The following is a 20,938-nucleotide window of genomic DNA, read 5'->3' as shown; positions in this document are numbered from 1 at the left end:
GGCTGCGCAGGCCGATGGATGAAGAGGTGTCAGGTGAAAGCAGGTCAGATGGTCACACCCAGATCAACCATGGACCAGGGTGGCAGCACGCGGGGCTTGTCAGCTCTGCAGGCTCTCGGCCCGGCCCAAACCTGCTGAATCAGAGCCTGCATTTTTAAAGATGCCAGTCTGAGGAACGGGGATTGCTTGAGGCCAGGAATTCAAGACCAGCCTGGGCAACACAGCTAGACCCCATCTCTACAAAAAATATAAAAATTAGCTGAGGATTGTATGCACCTATGATCCCAGCTACCCGGGAGGCTGAGGTGGGAGGATTGCTTGAATCCAGGAGGTCGAGACTGCAGTGAGCTGTGATCGCGCCACTGCACTCCAGCCTGGGCGACAGAGCAACACCCTGTCTCTGAACGAATGAATGAATGAATGAATGAAGGAAGCCAGTGATTCCCATGGGAGACTTATTCCCACGCACACACAGACGGGACGGGCACAGGAGTGCCGTGGAGTCAGACTGCCATCTCTGCGGGTCTCCATTTCCCCAAGACGGCTGCACATCTCTAGCAGGAGCTGAGGAAAGGTTCCCCAAATGTGTCTGACCATGTGACCTTCTCTGCCGAGCACGTGTTGGGGTCAGGGTTCCGTGGAGCTTAACTGGGAGCTGCCAGCCTGGCCACACCTTCGGGCCCAGCCTGAGCACTGCCCGTACTGCTGTAGGCGCCATCTCTGCTGGGCCAGGCCTCCCCTCGGGGGTCCAGAGGACAGACCAGACCAGATGCTCCCTGGCTTGAGCCCGAGCCTGCCACTTAGCAGCTGTTGGCCCCTGGGCGAGGCCAGTTCCTCTGTGCTTCGGTTTCTGTATCTGCAAAATGGAATCATCCTCAGGCTGTTGAGGAGACAGCGTGGAGGGACACGCAGAAAGAACGGGGCCTCACTCCCGGGCTCAGGGGAATCTTCCACCTCAGCCTCCCAGGTAGTGGGGACTACAGGGAGGTGAGGCATGTTCTAGATTCACGCGGGGCATCGTCCAGGGATTTGAAATGTCCCCTGGAGGAGGAGGAATCACAGGGCGTCGTCCCTGGAGGAGGAGGAATCGCGGGGCGTCGTCCCTGGAGGAGGAGGAATCGCGGGGCGTCGTCCCTGGAGGAGGAGGAGGAGTCGTGGGGCGTCGTCCCTGGAGGAGGAGGAATCGCGGGGCGTCGTCCCTGGAGGAGGAGGAATCGCGGGGCGTCGTCCCTGGAGGAGGAGGAATCGCGGGGCGTCGTCCCTGGAGGAGGAGGAATCGCGGGGCGTCGTCCCTGGAGGAGGAGGAATCGCGGGGCGTCGTCCCTGGAGGAGGAGGAGGAGTCGTGGGGCGTCGTCCCTGGAGGAGGAGGAGGAGTCGCGGGGCGTCGTCCCTGGAGGAGGAGGAGGAGTCGCGGGGCGTCGTCCCTGGAGGAGGAGGAGGAGTCGCGGGGCGTCGTCCCTGGAGGAGGAGGAATCGCGGGGCGTCGTCCCTGGAGGAGGAGGAATCGCGGGGCGTCGTCCCTGGAGGAGGAGGAGTGCTTCAGGAAGGTCTCTCACAGACCTGCTGATCTGTGTCAAGGTGTAGCATAGGCACTGCCATGTTCCTGATTAACAGGTGGGGAAACTGAGGCTCTGGGTTCCCCCCCAGGTAGTGGAGAGAGGGCGCCAGGGCTCAAACCTAGATCTGTCAAACTCCAAACGCCCTGGTCGTCCCAGGGCACGTCCAGGGTCAGACCCTCATTCCCCTCAGTCCCTCCCCAAGGGGACCCCACATCACACCCACCTCTGTTCCCACCCTCGCTCCCTCCCTCCCGCCCCTGCCTCCTCTGCTTTTTCCTGCCCTCCCTCCCTCCGCTGCCCCAGTTCTCCCTCCCTCCCACCACCCCCTCCTTTCCTCCTGCCCTCCCTCCTCTATCGCTCCATCCCTCCTCCCGCCTTCCTCCGCCCCCTCCCACACCCTGCTGTGCTCATGCTCCCAGATGGTGACAAAAGAGAAGCTTCTGGAGTGGCAGGAGCCTGGACCCATCTGGTGTTGTTTGCAGTTCCTTAGCGGCCCTTCCCTTCCCTTCTTTTAACTTGCTGCGGACTCCACCCCTCCCAGTCTTTGGGGACACAGTGCGCCTGCTTATTACCAACAGATGCCCCCAGCCTCAGCCACCCTTGCTTAACCGAGGATCAGGGTCAGGCAGAGAAAGGCCGCAGCATCCCCACCCCTGCCCCCACCAGGCCTACGGCCCCTGACCATGACGTCTGGTCAGGCCCTGGTGTCCCCCGGCCACACCCCAGCAGGCGCCGCCCGCAGCACGGCTCTCGTGAGGGCCGTGTCCACCTCAGTCTCCCCTCGGTACACAGGGGCTCCCACAGCCTGTGTGGGGTAGCTGGAGCTCAGGGCCAGCCCACCTCGTGCCCCCACCCGGGTCCCAGGGCCAGTGGGACATGAAGTCTGTTCACCTCTCTGACATGGAGCTTCTAGGGGGAGGCCAGGAGGATTCAAAAATAAAAAATAAAGATCCTGCGACCAGTCCTGCTTCCAGGGCTTGTTGCTCAGATACAAGCCAGAACCCTGGCCCTACTGTCCCACCCAGGGAGTAGCCCCCACTCCACCCCACCCCTCCCCCACCCCACCCTTCTACCACCCCCACCCCCACCCCTCCCCCACCCCACCTGCACCCTTCCCCCACCCCAGCCCCACCCACACCCTTCCCCACTCCACCCCACCCCTCCCCAGCCCCACCCACACCCTTCCCCCACTCCACCCCACCCCTCCCCAACCCCACCCGCACCCTTCCCCCACCGCACCCGGACCCTTCCCCCACCCTACCCCACCCCTCCCCAGCCCGACGCACACACTTCCCCCACCCCACCCCACCCCTCCCCAACCCCACCCCTCCCCAACCCCACCCGCACCCTTCCCCCACCCCACCCGCACCCCCCAACCCCACCCACACCCCTGCAGGGCCGCAGCCCCTTCAGACACAGAGTGCAGTGGGGGAGTCCGACCTTCCCAGGCCAGACAGGAGGTGCCGAGTGGGAGTGACCCCCAGCCAGCCCCCTTGGGCCTCGGTGTTCCTGACTGTGGCCTGGGCTGGGGGAGGGGTAGCACCTTCCCAAGACATCCACAGCCCGCCAGGCCCAGTCTGGGGTACCCTCACGCAATCCTTGAAGACATCATCCTAGAAACGGCAGGAATCGTGGCTGAGGGGCCGGAGAGGGTGGGGGCCTGCTTGGCTGGAACCCCAGCCCTGGCTTGGGCCCTCTCTCTCGTAGTTGGGGTGGTAAATCTCCCCCACGGGGTGGTGGGAAAGGACTGAGCTGATTTGCCCGGAGCTCCCCGGAGTCTGTCTCGGCCAGAGGCTCCACAGCGCTAGTTTGCAGATACAGCAAGGGTCAGAGAGGTTAAGTGACCAGCCCAAGGCCACAGCCCCTCTATGGCAGAGCCCGCCGTCAGGGAGGCTTTAGCTGGGTGCTTGGCAGAGCAGCGGAGTCCGCGAAAGCCCTTGTAGCTCAACTAGTGCCTCAGCCACCGCCGCCATCGTTGCAAACACCAGTTCCCCAGCCTGAGCTCCCATCTGTGCAGAGGGCAGCTTCAGAAGTTCTGCAGGCAGAACCTCCGTTCACTGGTGGAGTTGGGGCATTTTTGACCAGCTCAATGTGTGTAGCATTTTAGTGGTGACACCTCCCCGGGTGCCCTGGGCTCTTGGGGACAGAGTGGGGACACTGCCTCGAAGGAGGCACTGCCGGAGGTTCCCACAGTCCCCACCCCATTCTGCAGGCCTTGGGGAGACGTTCCCTGCTTGCCGAGGGCTGCTGTGCATCCGGCCCCCACGCTGATGCTGCCCAGTCCTGGGTCCTCTGCACCCTTTCCTGAGCCTGCCCCACACGCAGCCCAAGGGTCAGGCCTTCCAGAAGCTGGGGGATGCAGCCCCACCCACCGCCCCGGCTCCCAGCTGGCCTCAGCTGGCCCCAGCCAGCCAGGGATCCAGATGTTCTCCCCGCCCTAACAGTGACCAGCCGGTTCCCGAACTGACCAAGAGGAGGCCCCTGGGGAGGGGCTGATGAGGGAGGGAGGATGTTTGGCTCCTCAGACCTCCCGGGACCTCGTTTCCCAGCTCATGCTCCTGATGTGCTCGACAGATGGCCGGTTGGCCCCTGTTCAGCCATCCAAAGAGAAAAACAGGCCGGCAGCCGGCACTGCTCGAGGGCCTGGTGGATGCACTCGTGGGGAAGGGGGAGGCGCTGGCAGGAGAAGGCGGCGTGGCAGCTTTGAAACGCATGAGAAAGTTGGGGAATTGGATTTATTTACAAATGCTTACAACTGCTGGCTCTCCCAAGTGGCCTGCTGCTGGGCCCTGGTCCAGCACGCTCAGGGTCCAGCCTGTCCGCCCTCCCGCGGCAGCTCTGGGAAGACTTTGGGGAAGGCACCCGAGGAGCCCGGCTTGCGGCCCAGCAGTGCCAGCCTGGAGCCAAGGACGAGGCGGCGGGCGCCGCGGGTACACACAGGTGTCAAAGGCAGGGTCTGCATACGAATCCCGTACACCGGGCCGTCCTTCGGCCGCATGCTGCGGAGTCCTTACTCGCACACGTGGCTCTTGAGGCCGTCCTCACTGAGGCTGGAGGATCACTGAGCAGCCACAGAACGTGGGTGTCCACGTCCTAGGTCCACACTCCATCGAGGCCAAGGCTGGAAACCAGCAGGAAGGGAAGGGGAAGCTGAACCTCAGGGCTTCCCATCAGGGCTGGAGCAGACACACTGCAGGCAATCCCAGCCGGGTTTCACTCCCAGCTCCCTCGTGTGAGCCGCCTGTAGGCCCAGGGCTGCCTCCCCCTCTCTGAGCCTGCGTTTCCCCAGCTGTGTTGGGTCATGTGGTGCCTGCTGGGCAGGGCGGGTGCAGGCGGGAAGACCAACCATGATCTGCTGCCCCTTCGTCCCCTCGCCTTTTCCAGACCATGCCATGGGAGGGAGCTGGGTGCGGTGGGAAAGCCCCACCCTGGGAGTCCAGGATCTGGGCTCAAGTCCCACATGCCCCACATCGCCGTGTGGCCCAGGTGAGGCACTCCTGCGAACCTCTGTGCCCACCCTCCCACGCCACCCTCCCATGGCACTGCTAGGAAGGAACTTGAGGCCCAGAGAGGTCGAGCACCTTGACCTTTGAGGCCCGAGGTCAAGTTGAGCTTTCGGCCACCCAGCCCAGGCCCCCTCTGCTCGGACCTGAGCAGGGCTGTGCACCCCTGCATGCCACCCAGGCCCTCCTTCCCCACCCCACAGGCAAACCTGCCCTTGCTGCAGCGGGAGCTCTTGCACTGTGCACGCCTGGCCAAGCAGACGCCCGCCCAGTACCTGGCCCAGCATGAGCAGCTCCTGCTGGACGCCAGCGCCTCCTCCCCCATCGACTCCTCAGAGCTACTACTGGAAGTCAACGAGAACGGCAAGAGGGGGACGCCCGACAGGTACCTGTGGGCTCCGGGCATCTGGGCTGGGGGTGCCGTGGACACGCGGCTCACCCTGCTCCCCTCTGGGTAAGAGAGGGAACTTCCTCTGGGGCTGCAGCCAGCCCGGCCGGCTCTCTCGGGCTGAGGGAGCGTGGCGAGGTGTACTAGGGCCAGCAGGCTTGGTGGCTGCACGGGCGGACACCCCAGTGGGCTGCAGACTCAGATGCTCCGGGGAGCCTAGGAGGACAGGGAGGAGGCGGTGGGAGGACGGCTCTCCCCTGTGTGCCTCCGAGCGTGCCTGGGCTGGGCCCCCTCTGCTGCCCCAGACGCTCTTGTGCTGCTGCTGCCCAAGGGGCAGGTGGTCTCCAGTTACGGAAGCCTGGTGTATCCCTCTCCTCGTTCCCAGAGCAGCGAGTCCGGCTCTTTGACCACCAGGCCCCAGGATCCCATGCAGCTGGAGCAGGGGTTGAGGCTGGCATGGGCCCTGGCAGAGGGGCAGAGAGTGGGGGTGCCGGGCTGGGCTCCCCGGGGCTGGTGTTTTGCTCCGTGTTTCTGTCTCGCCCTTACGTGTCCTCTTTCTCTCTGCCCATGCCTGTCTGCCTCTCACCCCACCTGCACCTCTGTCCCCGGTTCATCCTGTGTCCACTGCCCTCGCCCCACCTGCTGTTGGGGCTAGGACCAAAGAGAACGGGTCAGACCGCGACCCGCTGCACCCCGAGCACCTCAGCAAACGGCCATGCACCCTGAACCCTGCCCAGCGCTACAGCCCCAGCAACGGGCCACCGCAGCCCACACCGCCGCCGCACTACCGCCTGGAGGACATAGCCATGGCCCACCACTTCCGAGATGCCTACCGCCACCCAGATCCCCGGGAGCTACGAGAGCGCCATCGGCCGCTTGGTGAGCAGCGTGGTGGGGCGGGAGCGTGGACGCGTGTTACAGGAGCACACATGCGCCCACATGTACACCTGAGCATGTGGGCACAGGGCACCACGGGCAGCTGTGTGCATCTGAGCTCGGGAGACCCCTTCCCCCTGCCTGGCATTCCCCCTGGAGCAGAGCGGTGGCTGCAGAGGGGCCTGTCCTGGGCCCTGAACCCACCTCCCCCCCCGGGGTGGGCAGCCTTGGGCCTGGAACTGCCCACGTGGTTCTCATCCGAACTTGGCAATTCCCACAGTCCACCCACAGGTGAGTCACGTGGCTCTCTGCTTCTCAGTTTCCTCCTCTGTCACCTGGGTCAGACGAGAGTCCCAACTCTCAGAGTCCAAGGCCTGGGGGAGTTAATGCAGGGCCCAGCAAGGGCTGCCGTGAGGCCTGGCTGGTATCTAGAGCAGGAGAGGGGCACAGAGTCTCAGCGTGAGGCCTGGCTGGCGTGGATAACAGAGAGGTGGGCACGGAGTCTCGGTGCATTTTACCCTTCACTCGTTTCTGAGCCCGTCAGCGGGGTGGCGTCAGCACCCCCATACCACAGATGAGGAGACTGAGGCCTGAGAGCACACATAATGCACCCACAGTCTCACAGCCCAGCCTGCCTGACGTTTTGACGGCCTCTGTGCTGAGGACCCAGAGATGGTCAGGCCCAGCCCCACCCCAGGAGCCCCCCAGGACAGGCTGCAGGGAGGCCTCCAGTTTGCCATGCTGAGACAGAGGCCCAGGGCACGGTGGGGACCCAGCGGCAGGGTCAGCAGAGGCCTTGCCCTACACAAGGCCATCTCCCAGCCCCCACCTTGCGGAGGGTTCCAGGGCCCAGGCAGCAGGTGACGGCGTCTGGCATGCTGCAGCCGGGTCAGGCAGGTGCTACTCCCACCCGCTTCTGCTAATACAGAAATAAACGCCAGCTGTCGGGCACGTCTCAGCCACTATTTTGGTTGGGGTGTTGGTGCCAGCTGCAGCTTCACAGGCGGCAGAGCAGGCTGGTGACTGAGCTGTGGCTGCCACTTCCCCACCTCCTCTGCAATTTGGGGGAGCCATTTCAGGTTCGGAGGCTAGGAGATCTTTAGGGGCTGAAAAGGGCCCAAAGAGGGAGACCTCAGCCCTGGAAGCGTGGGCCGTGGCCAAATGCAGAAAACAGTGGGGCCTGGAAGCCTCTGATGTCTCCAGAAGTCGTGGGCGCAGCTACCACGAAAGAGTTATAAGCCACTGCCGGGGTCACTAACGTCTCCTGTGGGCACAGCCACCGCGGAAGAGTCGGCCACTGCTGGGCGTCACTCACATCCCCCGTGGGCACAGCCACTGCAAGAGAGTCGGCCACTGCCGGGCATCACTCACATCTCCCGTGGGTGCAGCCGCTGCGAGAGTCGGCCACTGCTGGGCGTCACTCACATCCCCTGTGGGCACAGCCACTGCAAGAGAGTCGGCCACTGCCGGGCATCACTCACATCTCCCGTGGGCACAGCCACTGTGAGAGAGTCGGCCACTGCCGGGCATCACTCACATCTCCCGTGGGCACAGCCACTGCGAGAGAGTCGGCCACTGCCGGGCGTCACTCACATCCCCCGTGGGCACAGCCACTGTGAGAGAGTCGGCCACTGCCGGGCGTCACTCACGTCTCCCGTGGGCGCAGCCACCGCGGAAGAGTCGGCCACTGCCAGGCGTCACTCACATCCCCCGTGGGCGCAGCCACCGCAGAAGAGTCGGCCACTGCCGGGCGTCACTCACATCTCCCGTGGGCGCAGCCACTGCGAGAGAGTCAGCCACTGCCAGGCGTCACTCACATCCCCCGTGGGCGCAGCCACCGCAGAAGAGTCGGCCACTGCTGGGCGTCACTCACATCTCCCGTGGGCGCAGCCACTGCGAGAGAGTCAGCCACTGCCAGGCGTCACTCACATCCCCCGTGGGCGCAGCCACTGCAGAAGAGTCGGCCACTGCCGGGCGTCACTCACATCTCCCGTGGGCGCAGCCACTGCGAGAGAGTCGGCCACTGCCAGGCGTCACTCACATCCCCCGTGGGCGCAGCCACCGCAGAAGAGTCGGCCACTGCCGGGCGTCACTCACATCTCCCGTGGGCGCAGCCACTGTGAGAGAGTTGGCCACTGTCGGGGTCACTCACATCCCCCGTGGGCACAGCCACCGCAGAAGAGTCGGCCACTGCCGGGCGTCACTCACATCCCCCGTGGGCACAGCCACCGCAGAAGAGTCGGCCACTGCCGGGCGTCACTCACGTCTCCCGTGGGTGCAGCCACCGCAGAAGAGTCGGCCACTGCCGGGCGTCACTCACGTCTCCCGTGTGTGCAGCCACCGCAGAAGAGTCGGCCACTGCCGGGGGTCACTCACGTCTTAGTTTCTGGTGACCTGTGGGAGTGGCCTCTGCGGCTTCAGTCCTGGAGCCTGTCAAAAGGGAAAAACCTTAGACACGCTGTATTGAACAGAGTTTAACTGAGCAAAGAACAACCCCGAATAGGATGGGCCTCAGAGCCAGCGTGTTCCGAGAGCCCTGGCCTCGGCATGGCTGGCGGTGTTCACAGGCAGAGACAGGAGGCGGGTGCCGAGGCCACGTGGTTGGGTGGTGTTTGGCGTGGCTTCATCGGAGTCATGGGTGCCTGCGGGTGACCGCAGAGGGCTGCCGCGAATGACTGAGACCAGCTCCTCCCAGCGAGGTTACCCATTGATTCACGGACTAAGGCAGGTCCAGGTCGTGGTGTGACTCGGCACTGAGGCATCCTCAGGCCACGCTTAGTCTAACAAAGTCTTCCCGGGCAGTGGCTGAGGACACTGCTCCAGCTCCAGCCAGCCTCGGTCCACACCCCACCCCCACTGCTCCCTGCCTGGTGACCACGGGCAAACACATCCTCTTAACCAGCCTCAGTTTCCTCAGCTGCAGAATGGGACTGAGACTGAACCCTCCCTTGGAGGTGTGTGCCGTGTTGCAGGGGAAGAGCAGTCGGCCCAGAGCCCCAGGCGGCTCAGTAACCCAGGCATCCTCCATGGTCACCAAGTCAACCAGCCCTTCAGTTACCCTGTCCATCGTCCCCAGCGGGCACAGCCCATGGGTGGGGCCTGGGAGCAGAGGGCGGGGTCTGGGAGAATAGGGCAGAGACTGGCTGTGGGTGGGACCTAAGCGTGCACCTCCCCCATCCACAGTGGTGCCTGGGTCCCGGCAGGAAGAAGTGATCGACCACAAGCTCACAGAGCGTGAGTGGGCAGAAGAGTGGAAGCACCTCAACAACGTGAGTGTCCACACACAGCCACGCCCAGGCGCACAGCCACGCACACACACAGCCATGCACACACAGCCACGCCCACAGCCATGCCCACACACAGCCACACCCATGCACACAGCCACGCCCACACAGCCACAGCCACGCCCACGCACACAGCCACACCCACACACAGCCACACTCATGCACACCCCCCATGCACACAGTCACACCCACGCACACAGCCACACACAGCCATACACAGCCACACCAGTGCACACAGCCACACCGACACACAGCCACACCAGTGCACACAGCCACACCCACACACACAGCCATACCCATGCACACAACCCCCCCATGCAGACAGCCACACCCACGCACAGCTACGCCCACACATAGCTACACCCACACACACAGCCATGTCCCCACACAGCCACACCTGTATGCCTATGCATAAACACGGCCATGGCTCTGCCCCATGGGGCCTGGGGCTGCTGGAGACAGCAGGGCTGTGTGGGCGCCCCTGAGCTCAGTGCCCGCCTGTGTGGCCTGCCCCGTCCCTGCGCAGCGGCTGGGTCCTTCACCTGAGCCCCCCTCCTCCCAGCTGTCAGCGCAGCCCAGGCATCTCGAGAGGCCCAGGGAGGAGGATTTCTAAAACCTTCATGGCGGGCCTTGCTTCCCTCCGCTTACTTTCTGCTCACTGGCTCTTCCCAGAGTCTATCCTGAGTCTTGCAAGAAGTGTGGGCAAAAGCAGTGCCGAGGCCTCTTTGAGGCAGGACGTGTTCGGGGACGGCCCCGGAACTGGGCTCCTCAGAACCCACCCACCCCATCCTGCAGCACGTCCCAGGAGGGGTCGCCAGGCATGGGGCCAGCACGCCTCCCAGCACTGTTGTCAGCCTCACCCCTCGCCCTCGTGCTTTTTGGAAGGGGAGCCCAGGCGGAAAGCCAGGTCCCTGAGGCAGAGCCCCGCTGAGCGGGTTAAAAAGGAGAATCCCAAACTCCTGCGTGCGTCTAGGCCTGTGTCCGTGTGAGTCTGGTACCCCCAGGCGCTCGGCAGTCCCAGGCTAGGGACCCATCTGTGCAAGCCATGGAGGTGAGGGAGCCCTCCCTCACCCCCTTACTCTCACGGGCGGTGGGCTGGTCGGGCACCCATCCTGTCCGGGGCTCTGGCCGAGTGGGCTGGGGGAGTGTCTGGTGCGTCCCGGTCCCTCTGAGGTGCTGAAGGCTGCGCCGCCCGCCCCCAGCTCCTGAACTGCATCATGGACATGGTGGAGAAGACGCGGCGCTCGCTGACGGTGCTGCGCAGGTGCCAGGAGGCCGACCGCGAGGAGCTCAACCACTGGGCGCGACGCTACAGCGACGCCGAGGACACAAAGAAGGGCCCCGCTCCCGCCGCGGCCCGGCCCCGCAGCAGCTCCGCCGGTCCTGAAGGGCCTCAGCTAGGTGCGTGTGGGGTGTGGGGGGAGGGAGCAGACACGGGGTGCTCTGGTGGGGCGGACACCTGGGAGCTGTCAGGCAGGCAGTGCGACGGAACACCAGGCAGAACAGTTTCGCTTGAGAAAGAGGTACCTTTTTCACTTTGTAGGAAAACACGGGCTGGTCTGCCAGGAAGCCTGGAGCTCAGAGCGTCTGGTGGGCCAGAGGCTCGGAGCTGGGAGGCCCTGAGGGTCTCTGCTCCTCTGCCTCAGTGACAGATACTGACACAGGAGAGGCCCAGGACACACATGGCTCCCAGCCGAGTCCAAGGTCCACAGCTCCAGTGCCCCCCGTGCCCGGGCACTGCCCTGGGTGCCTGGTGACTGAGCCAGACCTTGTCCGAGGGCACCTGGGCCTCCCCCCAGGGACGCACACACTCACGCCCTGCACTGAGGGCCCAGCCAGGGTGGGGAGGGCCCCAGCGTGGGAGGGGCAGCCACGTGGCCCATCCTGTGTGACGCCGGCCCCTGTTTCAGACGTGCCTCGCGAGTTCCTGCCGAGGACCCTCACCGGCTACATGCCCGAGGACATCTGGAGGAAGGCTGGTGAGTGGGGGTGCGGGGGCCTGGCGAGCAGAGCTGTGGGAGGCCAGGGCCCCAGATGCGCTTCTCACCAGCTCAGCTTTGAAGAGCTTCTGTTTCTCTCTGGGGGCTCAGGCTACAAGGCTTTATGCATTCCGCTGTGTGGCTCACGGAGAGGTCAGAGTAGATTCACACTCAGGGCAGGACAGCTGCTACCTGCGCCTACCAGGAAATGGACCGGTGGCCGCCCAGCAGAATAAAGTGGGTCCTGGACCTGCACACCCAGGAGGGCACGCAGAAGCGCACACACTCGGAGCCTGGGCACGTCAGGCACGCGTGGCCAGAGTCCGGGCAGAATGGGGTCAGAACAGGGGCAGACGTGGAGCTGGGCGCTGGGCAAGGCTGTGGGGACATTTGCTCATGCCGTGGGAATCAGCCTTGGGGGAGGGGCTGGGGCAGAGCCAGATATGTGGGCAGCAAGAGGGGTTAGGGTTGGGGTTGGGGTTAGGGTTAGGGTTAGGGTTAGGGTTAGGGTTGGGCAGCGGTACCGCGGTCTCCAGCTGGCCTCAGGGTCTCTTTCAGTGGTGGAGTTGAAACATGGCCTCCCCAGCTGCGCAGGCAGTGCTCCCTGGAGGCTGCTCTGAGCCTACCCCATCTTAGCACAGATCAGGATCTGTGTGTGGCTGTGTGTGGGTCGGGGAGCATGGTCTTCAGAGGCCAGCCAGGTTAAAGGATGGCAAGTGCGGTGAGGATAACAGCAGGGTCTGGGGTGACAGCACAGAGCCCTGGACGAGGGGGCTTCCTGGGCTGCGTCTGGGTGGGGCCAGAGGTGAAGGCGGAACGGCAGAGTTATCCAAGTGCTTCAGGTCAGCAGCAGCTCCCCCGGCTCGCGTTAGGAATGCAGATTCCGGGTGGGCCCCTGGCTGACCAGGCCCTGGGGTGGGCCTCGCCATTGCCCTGCAGGGGTGCAGTGCCTGGGGAGCCGCTGCGGTAGAGTGCAAGCTTTGACTTGTGACGCCATGTGACCCAGCTTTGCACACACATGCCTGGGATGCCTGCGTTTATTTGCATGCACTTGTCTGCACAGGCATGAGGGCCATCAACGTGTGTCTGTGTGTGCACAGATGCTACGTGTGTTCCGCTGCCCACAGCCCCATCAACATGTGCCTTTGTGTGCACAGATGCTACGTGTGTTCAGCTGCACACAGCCCTTGTCCCCAGGTTGTGGCCACGCGTAGGAAGTCCAGAGACCCATCTGGGATGGCCCATGTGACCGCCAGCCCTGCCCATGTTCTTTGCAGAAGAGGCCGTGAATGAGGTGAAGCGGCAGGCCATGTCGGAGCTGCAGAAAGCCGTGTCGGACGCGGAGCGCAAAGCGCACGAGCTCATCACCACGGAGCGTGCCAAGATGGAGCGGGCCCTGGCCGAGGCAAAGCGGCAGGCCTCCGAGGACGCCCTGACGGTCATCAACCAGCAGGAGGACTCCAGCGAGGTAGGGCCACCCGGCCACGCTGACACCCATCCCCTGCCTCGGCTCCCGTGCGGTCCCACGCCACCCCCATGAGGATTCTGAGCCTCCACGTGGCATCAGCACAGTTGTCACGGGCATCCTGCAGCAGGCACGCCATCCCTGCCTACACTGTGCTTTATCAGCCAGAGATCCCACATGGTTTAGTGAGGCGTCCTATGGATGTCCCCGTTCTGTAGTTCCAGAAACTGAGGGCTGGAGAGGGTTGGCAGCTTGTCTGAGGTCACGGCCTTGGGAAGTGGTGGGGCCAGGACTCGAGCCCAGGTTGGCTGATGCTGAGATGGAGTTTCACTCTTGTTGCCCAGACTGAAGTGATCTTGTTGCCGTGGCATGACCTTGGCTCGTTACAACCTCTGCCTCCCGGGTTCAAGCGGTTCTCCTGCCTCAGCCTCCCGAGTAGCTGGGATTACAGGCGCCCGCCACCACACCTGGCTAATTTTTGTATTTTTAGTAGAGATGGGGTTTTGCCACGTAGGCCAGGCTGGTCTCGAACTCCTGACCTCAGGTGATCCACCCGCCTCGGCATCCCAAAGTGCTGGGATGACAGAAGCGAGCCGCTGTGCCTGGCCTGAAACCCGTGTTCTCTAGCCTGTGAGAGCAGGAGCATCCAGGAGAGCTGTGAGGGCCCCAGGTGGCGTCCGAGGCGCCCGGCTCCCTCCTGGTGCACACGGCAGGCCTGAGAATTACGATGCTTGTGCCTGTGCACCTGGGAGGCAGGCGGGGGCAGAGGACCCTCCGCGACCCTTTTCTGCCTTGTCCACGAAGAGGGGACAGGGAGAGACCCTTTCCAGGGGAGCCCCAGGAATGTCCCTTGAGATAGGGCGGATCTCTATCTGAAGCCCCTGTGTGCATCTGTGCCTGGGCCAGCCCCGGGGTGGGAGGAGATGGAGCCCCATCGATTCAGGGGTCTCTGCACCGGCCCTTTCCACGCCTGCTCTCAGCTAGGGAGAAGCTAGACCACCACAGGCACAACTCTCACAGAGCTGGCACTGAGAAGGAAACACCAAATGCAGAAGTGAGGCGTGCAGTTTCGGGAGGTGGAAGTGTGTGGGGAGTGGGGCTGTGGAGGCCTCACGGCAGGTGACACCTGAGCAGATGCCAGGAGGAATGAAGCTGGCCACGCAGGCATCGGGGGAGCGGGCCCAGCGGAGGGACCGGCAGGGGCCAGGGCCTGGAGCGGGGACTGTGCCTGGCAGTGCCTAGTCCGCAGGGAGGCTGCTGCTGCAGTGGCAGTGAGGGCGAGGTGGGGTGGGAGGTGGCACCAGAGGCTTTGGAGGCCAAATAGGGACCTGGGCTTCTCCCCTGGGGCAGGTTTGGGCTTCCCACCCCACAGCCCAACCGTCTGTGAGAGATCCAGCCAGGCCCCAAGAAGAAATATGCTCAGGCTTTGTGTGGCATCTCCTACCTGCTCTGCCCACAGGCTTTTTGTGGCATCCCCCACCCCCTCTGCCCACGGGGATGCCTAGGGCACAACTCACCCTACAGGAAGGGAGCAGAGCCCACCACAGGGTGGGGGCAGAGGTGGAGGGGGTGCAGCGGAGGCAGGGGGTGGGGCGGGGGTGGGGCAGAGGTGGGGAGGGGGACGGGTGGGGGTGGATACAGCAGAGGTAGGGGTGGGGCAGAGGTGGGGAGGGGGACGTGTGGGGGTGGATGCAGCAGAGGCAGGGGTGGGGCAGAGGTGGGGACGGGGACAGGGGTGGGGTGGATGCAGCAGAGGCGGATGGTGAGATCTCAGCAGCCTCAATCATGCCGGGGCCACGCCCTTCGGTTTTGCGGTTTTGGAGCCTGGTGAGCTCAGGAGGGCTTCCCGGAGAGGAGGCAGGGGTCGTTGTCCAGTTAGCACAGCGCAGACCTATCTGGGTGGGCTGGAGCGTGAGACACGGTAGTGGGACGCCGTCCCGCACAATGGCCCAGTGAGTGGCTGTATCTGGGGCATGGCCCGAGGGCTGTGGGGCTTTGGAGTTTCTCTCTTCTCACCTGGTGATGATGTGGCTGGGTCTGAATGGCTTGGTTGAGGCATGTGTTGGGGATTCGGGTGGCCAGACCCAGCCCTGACTGGCCCCTCTGCCCCCACCCAGAGCTGCTGGAACTGCGGGCGGAAAGCCAGTGAGACGTGCAGCGGCTGCAACGCAGCACGCTACTGCGGGTCCTTCTGCCAGCATCGGGACTGGGAGAAGCATCACCACGTGTGTGGCCAGAGCCTGCAGGGCCCCGCGGCCGTGGGGGCCGACCCGGTGCCTGGACCGCCCGAAGCCGCCCACAGCCTGGGCCCCTCCCTGCCTGTGGGCGCTGCCAGCCCCAGCGAAGCCGGCTCTGCGGGGCCTTCTCGCCCCGGCTCCCCCAGCCCACCTGGCCCACTGGACACCGTGCCCCGCTGACCCCACTGGCCCCCGGCCTGCCGGACACAGCACCGTGCCAACCCCACCCAGCTCCAGGCCCACCGGATGCTGTGCCTGGCCTCCAATGCCCGGCCTGCCAGACACTGCGCCCCGCCTGACCTGGGGGAGCCGACCAATTAGTCGCTGCTGCTACTGCCCCTCTTCGAAAGAAGACACAGAACCAACAAAACCGCATTCAGTGCACCTGCCTCAGCTACCTAATGATTCCGCCCGGAGACCTCCTGACAACCTCTTTTCAAGCATCCTCAGAAGCCTCGACTGAGCTTTAGACAGCAGAGCAGATGCCGCAGGCGCGGCGGCTCTGCCCACCTCTCTCTTCCTCTCTGTCTGTCTCTCCCCCTCTGTCTTCTCTATCCTCTCTCTCTCTCTGACTGTCACACACTTTCTCTTCAATGAAAAAATCGAATTGGTGGCTTATATTTTCAGCAAAGAATTTTGGGGGGTTTTGTTTGTTGGCAAAAGAGCTACTCAGAAATGGACAAAGAAAACGGGGGGTTCTCCCCCTCCTGATTAAAAAGGGAGAAAGAAAACTGCGATTTTATAGCTGGAGATCTGAACCCAGCTGTGCCCCTCCCCCAGGGGCGTGAGGCTGATCAGCGAAGACGGGAGGAAAGATTTTGATTTCTGACTCAAGATGCATTTTTGGTTTCAGATTTTTTTTCCTGTAATGTTAAACTCTTTGGCTTTAAGTAAAAAATCCAAAAAGTTTTTTTAAAAAAGCAAAGGAAGCATACTTGTGAACTACCTTGCTAGCTAGCCAGCCAAGGATACCGGACACACCTCTGCTCCAAAGGAAATCCAAAAAAGCAAACACAAGAAATCAAAATCCAAAATTTGTTTGTCACTGCCAAAGTATTTTTTTCACTGTTTCACTTGCTCTTGGGTTTGTTTGGATGTGGGTCTTTTTCTCTTCTGTTCTGATTTTGTTTGTGGGTGTCGGGATATTGGGGTGCAGAGGGTTTGTGCCCAGTGAGAAGCGACTTTTGTTCTCTTCTGCGTAGGCGTTGGTGTGTCCGCCGCGTGTGCATGGTCCGTGTGCCGTTGCTCCGGCCTGCGTCTCCGTGTGTGTAGGAAAGGACACGCCGTCTGTCCTCACGCCCCCTGTGACTTTTCATATTTCCTTTTTCCACTTGTGGAAAAAAAGTGCTAAAGTTTTCTTCCCAGAGAGAGCATAATTCCGAAACAAAACTGTGACAATCTTTTGGGTTGATTCTCGACTGCTTTTCGAGCATGCGGAGCCAGCAGGCCTCCCTGGAACACTGCTTCCCGGCCAGCCCGTCCTCCTCTACCTCTCTCCTCTCCGCGCCCTCCGACCTCTCTCGGCCCCCTCACCCCAACTCCAACCTCTCTCAGCCCCATCGCCCCAACTCCGACCTCTCTCGGCCCCATCGCCCCAACTCCGACCTCTCTCGGCCCCATCGCCCCACCGCAGCTACTCCCCTTTCTTCCAAACTTTTGCAGAAAAAACAAAAAAACTACAAACAAAAGCAGCCCTCTGCCTCCTCCCCAGGGAAGACCCTGACCGTGTACATAGCCCTGGTGCTCCTGCCCAGCCACCCCTCAGATGCGTTCGCCTCTGGCCCTGGGGTGTGTCTCGGTGACGTTTTCTATCAGACGTGCTCCCTCCCATCCTCCAGCCCTGCCCACCCTCCCTCCACTCCTCTCAACTGCCTCAGCGATTTCAAGAAGGAAATAAAGGGATAAAGAAATTCATGCTTGCACCGAGTGCGAGGACAGACAGCAGGCACGGCCCGCAGCCTGGCATCTGTGCACGTGGTGCGGCCCGTAGCTTGGCATCTGTGCGTGTGGTGTGGCCCGTGGCCTGGCATCTGTGTGCGTGGCGTGGCCCGTGGCCTGGCATCTGTGCGCGTGGCGTGGCCCGTGGCCTGGCATCTGTGTGCGTGGCTATCAGGAGTTCCAGGAACTCAGTGCAATACGGGAGTGACCCAGCTACTGAACCAGCCGCGAACAGCCCGCCAGAGGCCTGAAGCTGAGAGTGTACGTTAATGTGAATGTATATAGTCTTTGCAGAGGTCCAAATGATATTCATGATGGTAATAAACGAGATGTTTGCCAAATAAAAAACAGAGAAACCGCGGGAGTTTGCGAAGTGTAGGAAACAGATTTTCAAAGAAATCTGAACAGTGGCCCCGAGGGGAGGAGCGGTTTGCCTGCTGGTGGTTCTTTCACGGTGGTAAAAATTCATTCTTTGAGCATCATAAGGATGGATCCTGTCGGGTCACCACCGGTCAGGTACCGTCTGGAACCAAGTCTGACAACAGAAACCTCGTTCTGAAAGTCAAGATAGAGCGAGTCTGTCCTCCAGACAGTGCCCTGGCCCCGGCACCACCTCCATTCCTCAGTGACAGGCCCAGCAAGCTCCCCAAGGTTTGCTTTTGTGGGTTTCAGAGAAGCAAGGACCAGTCTGGGATTTGGGCTCTCGGTTAAGTGGCAGAAGCGCGCCTCTCCTCCTTCCAGGGCTGCGGTTCTCCAGCTCTGAACCCACACAGCGGCAGCAGCGGACATGCCCGTGCCCACGAAGGGGACTTGCCTCCCTTGGAGGTAGGCGTCCTGGGACTCTTCTCATCTCTCTCCCCCACTGGGGCTCCATCTTGTCCCCACCCACACTCCAGTGCCCTTCCAGGTGGGCAGGGTAGTTGGCTGTGGTGATCAAAGGCTCTAGGGGACAGGAAATGGGTACAGTGCTGTGGGGTAAATTGAGTCAGGCCCTCCAAGGCTGTGCAGGTGAACCAGTGGTCTCTCTAGAGCACCAAGCCCCAGGGCAAGTGGACCCATGGGCAGCTTCCCTGGTTACTCAGGTCCCTGGGGTCAGGACTGTGGGGAGCGTGGAGGAGACACGAGTTTACTTTCTGGGCAAAAGCCTCCTCTTTTTCCCTCCCCTCCCTGGATCCTTCTTTGGGGACACACAGGTGTACCAGGGACAGTGGCATGTGCACCAGCTGGCTGCATCGATATGGCCAGCAGCCTCCAGGGGCCAGACCACAAGGCTGAGGGTGAGACAGGCCCTCTCACCTCAGATCTTGGGAAGGGGTCAGCCCTCGAGCCAAAGATGAATGCCATCTGCCCTGCGTAGCCCCCCACCATGCACCAAGCCACCCTCAGCACGAGTGCAAAACTGGCATGAGGACCTGGCCAGAGACCAGGCAGATGGAGCCCTGTGGCCGAGGGCCACATGGAATCAGGACAGCTGGGAAAACTGAGGCCTGGAGACAGAAAAAGGGGATGTCCTGGGTGCAATGTGTCAGGGAACCCTGGGCGGGTGTTGGCCAAGTCACGTGAAGCAAGGCAGCTCCTGCCCAGGGAGGCTCTGGGGCCCCCTCCGATGCTTCAGAGGCCCGTCTTTCCGTAGCTCATATGCCCAGGCCCTGGTGGCCAAAGACCTGACAGCAAACCAGGTGGAACCCATAGCTCTGGGGAGGGAACGGGGACAGGCGGCATTCTTGTGTTAGGGGTGGTCCCCTTGGTGGCCATGAATCCCCATCCCCTTGGTGGCCATGAATCCCCATCCCCTTGGTGGCCATGAATCCCCATCCCCTTGGTGGCCATGAATACCCCATCCCCTTGGTGGCCATGAATCCCCATCCCCTTGGTGGCCATGAACCCCCATCCCCTTGGTGGCCATGAATACCCCATCCCCTTGGTGGCCATGAATCCCCATCCCCTTGGTGGCCATGAATCCCCATCCCCTTGGTGGCCATGAACCCCCATCCCCTTGGTGGCCATGAATACCCCATCCCCTTGGTGGCCATGAATACCCCATCCCCTTGGTGGCCATGAATACCCCATCCCCTTGGTGGCCATGAATACCCCATCCCCTTGGTGGCCATGAATACCCCATCCCCTTGGTGGCGATGAATACCCCATCCCCTTGGTGGCCATGAATACCCCATCCCCTTGGTGGCCATGAATACCCATCGCCATGGTTCCGACCTGCAGTCTGCACCTGCAGGCATCTGCCTCTCTTCCCCCAGGCAGAGGGGGGTCTGGACAGAGGATCTGGGCAAGGGCCACACCTGGACTGGGGAGAGTCACCCTGTCTCTACCCCTTCCCGGCTGCCACCTCCACAAGCTCACAGATCACTGGCCAGAGGCGCAGCCTGCCAAGCTGTCCTCCCGCCAGCCACTGTCAAGACAGGACCATGGCAAGCCAAACGCTCTTCAGAGCCTTTTCCTCAAACCCCAAACCAAACGGCTGCTGCACCTCCCATCCTGAGATCACAGCCAGGACAGGACAGCCGTGAGGGAGCCCAAGGCCCGGCCGGACGATGGCCTGATGGGTTAGCAAAACCAACGTGACCTCTTTGGAAAGAGGCTCGTGATGCAGGCCCCTCAGCCTTTGCCACCCCTCCTCTCACTGCTCCTTGTCCCGGCCAGCCTTGGACCCAGGAAGCCTTCCTCTGAGGGCCTCCCAGTCCCAGCAGAGCCCGGCTCTGTGCTATGGCTGTGCACCCGGACGGCTCCTTCCAGTCCAGTCCTCTGACCTGAACAAGGCAGAGACCAGCGTCTCCCACGGTGCTCAAGGAGTTGGTGTTGGGAGGGGCCAGCTGAACACCCCCAAGCCCCTCTGCCTGCCAGGGCCGCCCCAGGACCTGGCCAGGGCTGAGGCTGCAGGACTGGAGGGGCCAGCCTCCCAGGAGGGCCCACGAGGCCCAGCCAGGTGGGGACAGGCCACAGAGGCCCGAGAGGTTCAGTGATGGGGGGCTGGCGGGAGAGCCGGCGGGGGTGGGGGGTTCACCCAAACGACACAGTGACAGGGATCAAGATGGGCCTAAAGGGCTTCTGTTTGCCAGTTTTTCCAAATAGATCCTCAAGCTGACACCAAAGCCTGACTCCAGCATCGATCCCCATCCATCCCAGCCATGTGCATGGCGGCCCCTCCGTCCTCGTGCCGGCGCCACCCGGCCCCCAGTGACTGGTTCTTCTCTCTCATCACTTTTTCTTCTGCCCCATCTGTCCAGTATCCCAGAGATCACTTTTCCCCACCCCCAGCCCCCGCCCTTCCCCCCACCCACCCCTCCACCCCCACGCGCCCCACATGCGTGTCCTCTGTGTGTCCTCTGGCCACCCACACAGCCGTCCCTCCATCCCACCCCACCCTCTCCACCCACGGACCCCAGAGTGGCACCAGCTGCCCCCCGTCGTGTGCCAGTGACAAGGGTTGCTCCTGCCATGACCTCAGCTGTTGCCCTAAGGGAACCTGTTGGTGGGCGGCAGCCTCTTCCATACCCAGCGCAGTCCAGGACTGCTCCAGACACCTGCAGGGGCAGATAAAATTCTGCTGCAGGTGCTGTGAGCAGGTGGGACCAGTACCTCGCAACAGCTCTGGCCAGTTGGGGCCACCTGGAGCTCAAGGTGGGTGGCCGGGGCCAGGAGCACACACTGGGTGGCGGCCCACACACCTGCCCAGGGTCCCTGACCAGGGTG

At 62.7% G+C, this 20,938-nt stretch overlaps 2 protein-coding genes across 6 annotated transcripts in view; both read left to right on the top strand.

Annotated features, from left to right (window-relative positions):
• The window catches only part of CBFA2T3 (CBFA2/RUNX1 partner transcriptional co-repressor 3), a 104,567-nt gene extending 86,989 nt beyond the window's left edge, over positions 1-17,578 (top strand). For all 5 annotated transcript variants that reach the window (XM_054669603.2, XM_054669604.2, XM_016930395.4 and 2 more), the window contains 7 exons: positions 5,267-5,448; positions 6,107-6,330; positions 9,511-9,596; positions 10,814-11,012; positions 11,522-11,590; positions 12,868-13,058; positions 15,173-17,578. In XM_054669603.2, the coding sequence (XP_054525578.1) occupies positions 5,267-5,448; positions 6,107-6,330; positions 9,511-9,596; positions 10,814-11,012; positions 11,522-11,590; positions 12,868-13,058; positions 15,173-15,472 (1,251 nt within the window). In that variant the 3' untranslated portion in view covers positions 15,473-17,578. The remainder of the gene's footprint in view (positions 1-5,266; positions 5,449-6,106; positions 6,331-9,510; positions 9,597-10,813; positions 11,013-11,521; positions 11,591-12,867; positions 13,059-15,172) is intronic.
• LOC104002727 (uncharacterized) lies at positions 6,337-8,896 on the top strand. The gene is made up of 2 exons (XM_009431428.5): positions 6,337-6,618; positions 7,604-8,896. The coding sequence occupies exons 1-2, from the start codon at positions 6,381-6,383 to the stop codon at positions 8,803-8,805; spliced, it is 1,440 nt and encodes a 479-aa protein (XP_009429703.1). The 5' UTR covers positions 6,337-6,380; the 3' UTR covers positions 8,806-8,896.
• Positions 17,579-20,938: the final 3,360 nt, after the last annotated feature.

Source organism: Pan troglodytes, chromosome 18 (assembly GCF_028858775.2).
Source record: "Pan troglodytes isolate AG18354 chromosome 18, NHGRI_mPanTro3-v2.0_pri, whole genome shotgun sequence".
Classification (NCBI taxonomy): Eukaryota; Metazoa; Chordata; class Mammalia; order Primates; family Hominidae; genus Pan; species Pan troglodytes.
Note: the sequence above shows the minus strand (reverse complement) of the source record. Positions and strands in the feature narration are given on the sequence as shown.